General features: G+C 46.2%; 1 protein-coding gene across 1 annotated transcript; it reads right to left on the reverse strand.

The window, feature by feature from the left end:
- Positions 1-7,272: 7,272 nt before the first annotated feature.
- FOXC1 (forkhead box C1) lies at positions 7,273-10,229 on the reverse strand. Its single transcript, XM_043975434.1, has one exon. The coding sequence runs from the start codon at positions 10,223-10,225 to the stop codon at positions 8,492-8,494; it is 1,734 nt and encodes a 577-aa protein (XP_043831369.1). The 5' UTR covers positions 10,226-10,229; the 3' UTR covers positions 7,273-8,491.
- Positions 10,230-11,739: the final 1,510 nt, after the last annotated feature.

The following is an 11,739-nucleotide window of genomic DNA, read 5'->3' on the forward strand; positions in this document are numbered from 1 at the left end:
TTTACAACTTTAAAAAAAAAAAATTTCCGCCAAGCAGCGGCTTTTGCTTCTAAACGTCTGACGGCTTCTTAAGTTTGAGTCTCGCATCCAGTTTGTACATTTACGATGTTAATATGCCCTGTGCGCATCACGAGCAGGGCCATGGCCTGCCTTTTATGTCGGAGGAAATTCGTCTGTCTTAAGAGTTAATGACTCTAAATGTGTTGGTTTTCCTGCTTTTCCCCCAGAGACAGTGGGGGAGGGGGAAGTGTAGACTTCTGTCGTTTTATTATTTGTGGCCAAAATCTGTACAAAGCTAAATTGCACCGAAAGTCATATATTATCCTCTGTCCTCAACACTGAGATTTCTCTCCTCTTTTCTTCCCTTCCACCTTATTCCTCCCCTTGTTCCCTTGTCCCAAAGTCCTATGTGTCACACACACACACACACACACACACACACACACACACACACCATCCTCCTTCAACCCGGCAGTACCCTGACTGTGAAAGGTCAGGTGAAAGTCTCCAGCAGGTATATCCCTAGCTGCTGGCCCCCCTAGTTTGCTTCTCTAGCTCACAAATTGTTCTCTCCTGCCCACCCAAGACGCTCCAAGCTGTGTTTACTTAGGGGGCAAAACTGACGGCCAATTCCAATCTCAAAAACGACCTGGGTTAGATCTTTTGCTCTGGATGCACGGGCACCTTCAGCAGTAGTGCTGCAGGAACTCAGAGGGGCCTTGTAAAGATAGCCAAGACAGTACAGTTCTGAGCATGATGAATAGAAAAGGATAGAAAGAGCCTTCCTCTTTGCCTTAAGGGATGGAGGTATTGGGCTACCATAAAGGAAATGGGAACAGAAAACTCTGAGCTCTTGGCTATGGGATCTATGGCCTGGCATCGAGGTGACACAATTGTATGCTAAGAAGCTTTAAGGACCCCGACCAGCAGAACTCCCAAAAGGTACTTCTGTAGGTCTGCTCCTGCTTGGAGCCTAGACCCTTTCTTTGCATTCCCCTTCCTCAGGATCCTCTGAGTGGATCAGAGTATGTTGCTCACCATAACTTATATTCTAACACCAAAATAAATGAAGGATCAATGTAATTAGAAGCCATCTCCCGGGCACAGAAACAATTAGGTGAGTTTTAAAGTCAAAATCTCCCTGTCTCTTTAACACACTTTCCCCCTTCCATTGTTGTGCGTGGATGCCCATATTCTACTTCCCAAAGTCAGTCACTAACAATGGGTCTCTAGATAGAAAGACATGGAAACTCCAGTTCCTACTGAATCTGGTATAATACGCTCAATATGCTGCAAATTTAAAATCAGTCAGGGAAAAAATCAAGTAAACAAAATAAACAAAAATAATGTAAAACAGAGGCTTCCCTCAGAGCCAGAGTAAGCTTGGAAAGTCGTGCAGCAAAGTTAAGTTGAGCCTTATGTTCCTATACACCTTCTAAGAGCTTCCAATAAGGCAGATATGGTACATTTTCTTCAATTTTCCAGTATTAATCACATTGCCTAACATAGTCCTTCCGAGGCACTCCTTCTAGCCAACTGTTGGGATTGGAATGCCTTTCTTTATTGTGCGTGGCTCCATTTTCCTCATCAGTCCCAGGACCAGAGAGGAGGTGAACTGACCCTCAGCCTGTATATACTAAGCCTGAGCTGAACAGAGTTTTCTTTCTAAGTCCCCCCTAAAGCAAAACTGGGATTCCCTTGGGAGAGAAAGAAGGGCATAGACGGAAGTCCAGACTCCAGTCTCCCTAGTCTCCCATGCCTAGCCTAATCCCAGGAAACGTTCCTGAAAATCGCAACCTCTCACAGAAAAAACCAGTATCTGTAAAATAAGACCTTCTCTAGGGCAGAAACAAATTGCTGATTTAGGGGAGTCGACATCAAGCTAGGACATTTTAACCTCAGGGCCTGATTGGACATGGAAGATGGGGAAGGGAAAAGAAATTGAGGAAAAGGAAAGAGATGAAGCAGACAAACAGACTGAAGGACGAAGAGACAAACACTCCCAAAGAAGAAGAAATAGAAGCAAAAGAAGTAGAGGAAAAGGAGAATAATTCATTTTTCAGAAGTTCTTTTTTTGTGAGTGCTGTGCAATAATGAAAAAAAAAGCTAGTCTCATCATTGGAGGATTATTTAGATATTTGTACTAAGGCCTCAGGCTTTCTGTTTACATAGGTCCCAGTGAAAATGCAATTAATAAAAACTCTATTCGGCTAAAGTACCTCCTGGTTATAAATTGGGAGCTATCAGAGAACAGGGATTTAAAAAGTTTATGTCTGGGGCCTTATAGCCAAGTTTTGGGTGTTTTTCTTTTCCTGCTGATTTGGCTATTGTCTCATTAAATTAGACTTCACTTGATAAAAAACAATCTCTTTCTCATTAGCTCCTTGCCTCCTTCCCCTCCTCCATTCTTCTCCCACCAACCCACCCCCCATTATTTCCTTCTTCTTACATCCACCCCTACTTCACCCTTCCAGGCTGCCAAATCGTGAGCTGAAGATTGTGACATCCTTTCTTGACCCTCTTGTCTCCTTCTGTGTCTTTCTGTTCTCTTGAAAAATGATTCAGCAGAGCTCTGATTGAATTTTATTCCTTCCTGACCTGGCCTGCTTTTATTACTTGGACACCATCAATCTCAGCTCTAACGTGACGTTTTGTTTATGACTCTGGAAAGAAACGAATGGCTTCATAAACCAGATCATAACTAAACTGGGAGAAGGAAAAGCAGAAGAGACGAAAATTGTTCCTTCCTGGTATTAACTTAGTAGACACAAAAGGGACAGAGCAGAAAGAAGAGTGTGTTCCATTCTGAGCCCCAAGATTTCGGGGATCCCCTATCACCTCCCTCTAATCCCTTTCTATCTCAGATCACAGCACATTCCAACATTGAGGGGTGGGAGTTGTGGCTCAACAGATGTCAGGAGTGAAAATCGTCACCGAATCTTTCCCTGAAGTCACTTTTTCAACATAAGAAGAAAAAAGGGGGAATTCTGGAGATATTTCTAATTGCCTGATTTGCCGCCCCCCCCCCAAATCACAAGACCAATTCTGGATTCTAGGGTTCTTTAGAATACGTGGACAATAGCCTCCACATAAAAGAGGAGGTGTTATCCTTTTAAAACTTAAAAAGAAATGTCTCCCCCTTCCCAAAGAATCTCTAACGGGGTCATTATATTCATCATTTAAAGGTGCTCAAGGAAACAATGACTCAAATCTGCTTACTTCAGAAAAATAGAGAATTAATTATTTAAAAAGTCTAATTATTATTTATATGAAACCATACGTTTTGATAAATGTGAAATGAATACATCTCTTCAATACAGGGATGGAGAAATATTCTTTAAAAATACTGTATTATCTTGTATCCTGGTATCCATATTTCATGTAGCTTATCTTATAAACCAATATATTTGCACCCACGTTTAAAAATACATCTCTTACTACATATACTTTAAATACCTACCCTCAGTATATCTAATTTCAACACTTTCAGTACCTTCAAATACTTAAAATTCCCAATAATAATATTTCACCCTAGTACAGCTCACTTTAAAAGCATTTTACCCTTGTTGCTGAAAAGATACAAAGTAGAACTTCAAAATGGTCAAAGCACTAAGCATGTTTTTCCAATATTCATTTAAAATAAGGAAGCTTTCTGTTTGATTTTTCTCAAATTGGTGGTGGTTATTAGGGAGTAAAAGTAAATTCACTGCTCTTGAGAAATAGAATCCTGAAAAGACAGGGGTTTTAAATAGAGTTCTATGCAGGACTTCTGGCTTTTAATTCAGGAACTTAACAAATTTTGCTTCTAAAATGTGATGGAGCCATCTTGTGTAGATAAAACTACACGGTGTGTATCTGCTTGTGTGTAATCTTCAAGTTCTTTACTTAAAAAAAACTCAAACTGAAGTAAGCGGCAATAGTTAATGAAACACAGTTCACTGGCCAAGTATAAGAAAGAACCATCAGATGTAAGACCCAGCGACTATTTCCTAGGGTCTTGGAACCCAGTGAGTTCACATACTTTCCCCCCTTCTCCTGTTTCTTTTAAAGGCAAAAAGGAAGGAGCGAAATCCTTATGGGATCTTTTTCTAACTCTAGCCTAAAACCTCAAATTCCTTATAGAGGGGTTATCCTTCCTCTCTGCCCAGTGCAACTTCTCTCAGGGTTAGATTGATAATCCAGTAAAGGAGCGAATCGATTTGCTTTTTTTCTTTTAGACACCAGAAAGAAAACCCCTCTTTTCTTCCCGTGTCTCCCAAAAAGCTGATGCAAACTGAGTGCAGAGGCAGAAAGTTCGTTCTCTCTTGGAGCTGCTGAAACATCTCCTCACCTTCCTCCTCCTCCCCTCCCCTTCCCTCCCCCGTCCCCCATCAAACTCTTGGTTCAGTTAAAAAGGAAGACGGCCAAGTTCGGTAGCTCCCTCCAAACTCTGAAAATTTCTAAGAAGGTCTCCAAAGCCAAAAACCAGTCATGGCCTCAGCCCCATGGTATTTTAAACTCGAGGTAGCAGATCGGACCTACAGTGGAAACAAGGCACTCCCAGACACATATATTTGTATATTTCATGTGCCCAGGCTCAGGTGATAGCCTTACCTCCTCAAATGCATGCACTCACAATCTGTTAGCCTAGCTCTAGCACGGCCAAAGTACTCTGACTTTGGGAAGGATTGCTTCCCTATGAGAATTAGACTAAAAAATAAAATAAGCATCCTACCAGCACCGATAGCATCTGAATTAAATTAAAACGCAAGCGGACAACTCGAAAACTGAGGGGGTAGAGGGTAGATGTATTAGGGCTCTTACTCCCACATATAAGGACCCAGCCCGAGGGAAGGCAGTGAGCTGTGTTGGCCCTAATGCAGGACACGACATGCCTTTTCTGAGCTGCAGTGGCATGCACTGTCTCCTAGAGAAAGGCCGGCCGCAAAGTCTTCTCTGGATAGGACGGCCTCAGGAAAAGTGATCCTTCACTCAGAGACTGTGACCGAGATTTCACAAGTCGATCCCTAAAACTCTCAGTATAAAGTAACGCTTGAAAATGGAAACAAACTTATAGAGGATAATTTTGTTTCGGTCCTTAAACTCTCTATTTGATTGACTGATCCCCATCACTATTACTAACATTGCTGTTGCTTCCCTCTCTTTACCCCTCCCTCCCCCAACGAAGCAAAGTCCAATTCTGTCACACGTGAGGAATGAAATTTCTCTGACCTTTCCACCCCGTGCCGTGTTCCTAAATACACGTGTGTCTTCAAAACAAAAGGCGGCGACTGATGAGTAAATAGGTAATAATAATACTCTAGGTCAGGGTGAGAAGGGAGAGAGGGAGTGAGAAGGGGAAAAGAAAAAAGGGCTGAGAGGGTTTCGGAGACCAGAGAGGGTAAAAGGAGACAGGCGGCACCCAGTTAGCTTTTAGACCTGGGCAACAGGGAAGGGCTAAAACCTGAGACAGCTTAGGTGAAAAGAATAAATACAAATCTCACCCGTGGTAACACGCCCCCCCCACACACATACACACACACACACACACACACACACACTTACACTTCTTCGACTTAAGCCTCTGACACACACCCCTTCCCCGCCTACCTCCCCTGCTCTCCTCCACTCGGCCTCTGGCATTCACAAATCCACCCGGTGATTAAACCATCAGAGTTAACAAAGGTTCCCTTTGATTCTATTTATTTTCTCCCCAAGCAACTCTCTCCCAGAACCCGCTGGAAGCAACTCTGGGAACCCGGTAAAGGGAGAGGGGCAAAAGTCGAGGAAGATGAAGCTGGACAATAGAGGAAGGAAAGAGAGAAAATACAAATAAGGCGAAGTCACCCCCACTGTAATGTATAATTAAAGATAATTAAAGGAAAGCCTTGACCAGGCAGAGGAAGAAGCTTGCAGAGAAAGCGTCCCCAAACTTTGGACGTCTGACTTTGTAAAGACGCCAGAACCTACAATCTGGGCAGGCATCCCCATTGCTTCTAACCCTCAACTGTTATTTTAAAAACAGAAACTACATAAAAGCAAAAGAACTGCCCAGTATACCCTGCCCTAAATCCATGAACCGTTTTTTGGACTGTTCGCAGCGGATAAATTAAACTCTGTAATTTCTTCCGAAGTGGATGGCTCTTTGGGTATTTGATTGTAGAAACATCTGAATGAACAGTCAACCGGGGTGGAGTCCGACACCTGCTTGCTTTTCTTTGCAGGTCTAAAAACAACCTCGAACCAGGCACAGGTAAGAAAACACTGTGAACAAAGCAGCCTCCGTAGTCACATAAGCATCTGTTCTCCCACTGTGCCCAAATGGGCTGCCCAGCGGACTAGAAATGCTACAGAAATGTTTACAAGAAACCTGACCGATTTGTTTTTATTTTCTCCCCATTAGACAGCCATTGACATCTCTGATAAACTAAACTAAATTCAGAAAATAGTCAAAGGCAGTAGAGAAAAATGCATGAACCAATAATACAGACCTAAATCTGTTTGACCTAAGGGAGAAACTGCAGCATAAACTCTGGTATCTTCCTCAACTATTGGATTACCTGGAGGATATGGGGGAGGGAAGCAAGGGTGACAGGACTGAATCAGAAGCCACGTAATACAGTTTTGACTGAAATTAGTTTGTATTTATTTGCAGCAAACCTTTAACAATGATCAAATTTTGACAACAAACAACAGCAATTACTGCTAAGTGTTGCCTTTAGATAAGAGCGGCAGATAGGAAACTGTATTATCTTGAAAGCAAACTTAAAGGCCCTAAATATCTGTAATCAAATAGTCATCTCCCCAAAGTCTGATTGACAGGGTGGATCATTCTAAGATAATGAATTTATTACATTTCCTAGGTTATTTACAAAGGAGGAGGTCCAGTCAAGATTGCCCCTAGGATCTTCTTGCCAATTAGCAAGAACAATTACTAGGAGAAGCCATCTCCCCCCAAAGGGGTGGATTTTTACTTTATTCCTTAATCTACTCATTTATACTTACAGTTGTTTTCCATGTTTTAACAGTAATTAACTGTCCCTCAAACATCTTCTAAAACAGTTTCCCACAAAAGATTAATTATTCCTTTTCAACAAAACAGTGAGAATTTTTAAAAATCCATCTATGTAATACATGGAGGACTGCAAATCTGATCTCTCTCTCTCTCTCTCTCTCTCTCTCTCTCTCTCTCTCTCTCTCTCTCTCTCTCTCTCTCTCTCTCTCTCCCCCCCCCCCTCTCTCTCCCACTCTCTCTTTCTCTTCTCTCCCCCCCAATATAAATTTCCCCCCTTAGACAGGCTAGATTTCATAGGGAAAAAAAACAACAACTATTAAGCACTTACTTCTCACAAGGATAGGCAATATACATTTCCATTGTGTATTCTAAACAAAATGAGTCATGCATTCACTTCAATATGACTGGGAGTCTCTCTACAGATACCCTTCCTCTCTAGACATACACCAACATATATCCTGCAATACCATTGCTCCTTCATGGACTTAATATTTCCAGATTGTGTTACTTCAACACCGAGAAAACATGTTTATTTATTTGCAAACTTAGATGTGCTCAGGAAAATATTTCATTTTCCTAGCCATAAAGCAAACTTACTATACGGAACATATTGCAAGGGGGGGGGGCACTTTTTTGGATTTGAGGTTTGACGTTGGGATTGTTTTTTTCTTTTCAGAGATTTAAGAAATGCGAGTCTTCTACCATTAAATCTCTGACATTAAATCTCTCTAAACTAATTAAACGTGTATTAAAGTATCCGGACTCTAAAGTCTCATTCAAATTGAATGGTAATTTATTAATAAACAAATAATGCAATACCTTCAGAATATGTTCAACAAAAAGAAAAAATGATTGATAGAATAAGATTAATACAGTTTCCTTTTTATAATGAAAAAAAAAAACAATTCAAAGTTTCAGGCAATTTAACGTCAGGTTTTGGAAACACTTTCTGGCGTTTGGTCCACAACATCCCACTACAAATTAAAAATAAATTACTATGTTGCAATTTACATTTTAAAACAAGTCCATGGGGGAGGGAAGGAGAGAAAGCAACTGCAGTATATGGGAATTCCCTCCCTCCCTCCTTTAAACATAGGATAAAATAATATCTTAAGGATGAAGGTTGAGGGATGAGGGTGTAGGGGAAGGGAATGGAAGACGTTAGAGGGGAAGGAAAACGATCTCTGAAAAGCAAGAAGAAACTTACGTGTTATCTGGAGTAACACTGTCCTTTAATAAACCAAGATTTTGCTGTCTCTGTACAAAATAGTTTACAGTTTGGTTTACTTAGGGAGGGCAAGGTGTCTCTCAAATTAATTAAGAAAATACAGTTTTCTTTGTGCTGGTGGTTTGGGTAGGCTTTATTTTGGGAGAGATTCTGCTGGTTTGTAAGTGGAGTTTAAAAGTTTGGGTTTTTTAATTGGGAATTTTTTTTGGTTTCGGTTTTGGATCAGGATTTTTTTGGGAGGAGGGGGCTGTTTTGCTGCTTTGTTTTGGTCAGAACTTGCTGCAGTCATAGACAAAAGCCCCTGACGTGCGGTAGAGCGACTGGCTGGAAGGAAAGGCCATTTGACAGCTGCTATTCCCATTCACGGGAGAGTTGTTCAAGCCAATCCTCTGCGACTCAAACATCTCCCTCACAGAGTGGAAGTTCTGCTGTTGTGAGGGGTATCCCGCTGCCGCAGCAGCCGCGGCCGCACTGGCCAAGTGGCCCAGATCTCCAGCCGCCTGATTCAGGTACCAAGAGGTCAGGCGCCCTTGGTGGGCCGCCGGGTGGTGGCTCGGCTCCTGGCCGGCGTGACTCAGGGAAGACGTGCTGCTGCTGGTGACCGGGGGCAGAGAGTAGTCGGGCAAGGGATCGTCCACTGCTGAGCTGCCCGTGCCCCCGGGCCCACCCTGTAAGTGACCTGCCCTTTCCCCAGCTGCGTACAGGCTCATGGCTTGCATGTTGCAGTGGTAGGTCCCGGCTCCCCCAGCGCCGCCGCCGCCGCCGCCGCCGCCACCTCCCCCGCCGGCGCTGCCGCCACCTCCGCCGCTGGCGCTGCCAGTGCTGGCGCTCTGGCTGCACGGGGAGCTATAGATGGAACTCTGTCCTGGGGAGAAGCCGCTGAGCGACAAGGAGGGAGGGATGCCCGTCCTGGAAGAAGCGGCGGCCGAGGAGGCCAGGAGGCTGGAACCAAGCTCCGCGGACGATCCCTGCGGCGAGCCCCGCAGCGAGGTCATGATGTTGTCCACACTGAAGCCTTGGCTATGCTGCTGCTGCTGCTGCTGTGTGTGCGGCGGCTGGGGCTGCGGCGTGTGCTCCCCCCCGTCTAGGCTCAGAGACCTGTTGGAAGGGATACTACCGTGGGGGCTGCTGCCGCTGGACAGGCTGCTGCTGCTACTGTCGGGGCTCTCGATTTTAGGGACCGCAGCACTGCTACCGCCACCGAGAGCGGCCGCGGCTGGGGACAGTGGCTGAGGTGGCGAGGAGCACGTACCATTTTCCGTCTTAATATCCTGAATTCTCACCGGCTGCTGCTGCTGCTGCTGTGAACTCCCACCGCCCGAGCCCCCTGCCGCGCCGCTTTCGGCTTGCTCTGATTGTTGTTGTTGCTGCTGCTGCTGCTGCTGCTGCCGGGAAGGGGGCTGATGGTGGGACTGCTGCTGGGATTGCTCCTTGAGGTGTAGACGGTCCTTCTCCTCCTTGTCTTTGACCGCATCTTTCTTCTTGAAGCGCCGCCTCCGCCGAAGAAAGCTGCCGTTCTCGAACATGTTGTAGGAGTCCGGGTCGAGGGTCCAGTAGCTGCCTTTGCCGGGCTTCTTGTCGTCCCGGGGCACCTTGACGAAGCACTCATTGAGCGAGAGGTTGTGCCGGATGCTGTTCTGCCAGCCCTGCTTGTTGTCCCGGTAGAAAGGGAAGCGGTCCATAATGAACTGGTAGATGCCGTTCAGAGTAATCTTCTTGTCTGGGGCGTTCTGAATAGCCATGGTGATGAGAGCGATGTAGCTGTAGGGGGGCTTCACCATGTCCTTTGGTTGAGGCTGCGGCGTGTAAGGCCCGTAGGCGCGGGCCATGCCGCCGGGGTATTGCTCGTGGGCCGGATGAGAGTACATACTCATGGGGGCCGGCATGGCTGTGTAGCCGCCCCCGGCGGCGGCCGCGGCCGCCCGGTAGTAGCTCTGCTCCCCGCCGAGATAAGGCACCACTCCCAGGGAGTTGGGGCTGGACACGGAGTAGCGCGCCTGCATGGCCTCAGCCCGGTGCTGCTTCGCTCGCCGTTCGCCCCCCGCCCCCCCCTTCTCCCGCCTCCCCCCCACCCTTCCTCCGGCCCTCCGGCCGAGCTGAATCGAGCTGAGCCGAGCAGAGCCGCCAAGTCCAAGTCCCTGGGCCTGAGTGCTCTCACTCGTCCCGTGTGTCTCAGTCCTCCTCCACTACTCGGCTCACTCGTTCCCTTTGGCACTCTCTTCTTTCTGGTCTTTTCTGCACCGCCACCCCCCTCCCCCAGGCCCACCCGCCCCCTTTCTCGTCCTTCGGCCACAAACACCCTTCTCCCCGAGTTGAGTCTTTTCTCTTCTTCGCTTGGGGCGAGGCAGGCGTGGCAGGGGCACAGGAGACCAGGGGACGGTGCGGGGAGTGAAAAAGAGCGAGTCCAGACAAGGAAGAAGAAATCGGCCCAGGACAAACTCGTGAAGCAACTTCCCAGAGCAAATGGAAAAAACAAATTTTTTTAAAAAGTAGAAGAAGGAAAGCACCACTTCTTGCCAAAGCGGCTGTCACACTCCCAGCGCCTTCCACGGGAATCTGCAACAAGTGGCCTGCAAGGGAGGAAAAATAACCAAGGGGGTGGCTTGGCGTTGGGGGAGGGGGAGGAGAGAAAAATCCACCTTCTCGAGGTTCCAGCGTCAACTTTTCCCCCCTAGTCTCCTCTCGCTCTCTCTCTCCCTCTCTCTCCCTCTCTCCCTCTCTCTCTCTCTCTCTCTCTCTCTCTCTCTCTCTCTCTCTCTCTCTCTCTCTCTCTCTCTCTCTCGAGCGCGCGCGCGGGCCGCTTAAGGAAGCATTGGGAAAACTTCTGAACTTTTGAGCATCCGTCACCCAGGCAAGGACTTTTTTACGCACTTACTTTTTTTTCCTCCTGTGCAGCGGAACTCCGCCTTGGTCTGGACCAGCCAACCAATGAGAAGCAAGAACCGCCTCTGAATGAGAAGGGAGGGGGCAAGAGGAGGAAACACGAAGGCGCGCGCGCGCGTGCACACACACACACACACACACACACACACACACACACACACACACACACACTATTCAGAGGCGGTGTTAGCGGCGGCAAGAATTACTGCGCTGAGACTGACCACACACACTCATCCACTCGTTCTCTTCCCCCAACAATCCTAGTCCTGTACACACACATCCCTGCCACATATTCATTGGCAAAAATAACACAATGACTTTTTACGCTTCCTTTATAGATACTGATTTTCTCAGTCCCCGTTCTCCCCTACCAAAGTTACACACGCTCTCCTATAAACACATGTCCATCCTCAATTATCCTCAAACACTCGTCACGTGCACGTTTCACACAGGGCCGCTTCCTATCCCCTAGCAAATAGTTTTCCCAGTTCGAGCTTTCAAACATCCTCAGCCCATCGACTCTTCCTCTGATTCCATTGGTTTATTTGTTCTCACACCTTCTGTCTTGCAATGTTCAAGTACATCTTTAAATGCATCTCTTCCTGGCCCATACACATACACTATGATTCTCATA

This window comes from Dromiciops gliroides, chromosome 1 (genome assembly GCF_019393635.1).
Source record: "Dromiciops gliroides isolate mDroGli1 chromosome 1, mDroGli1.pri, whole genome shotgun sequence".
In the NCBI taxonomy this organism is placed as follows: Eukaryota; Metazoa; Chordata; class Mammalia; order Microbiotheria; family Microbiotheriidae; genus Dromiciops; species Dromiciops gliroides.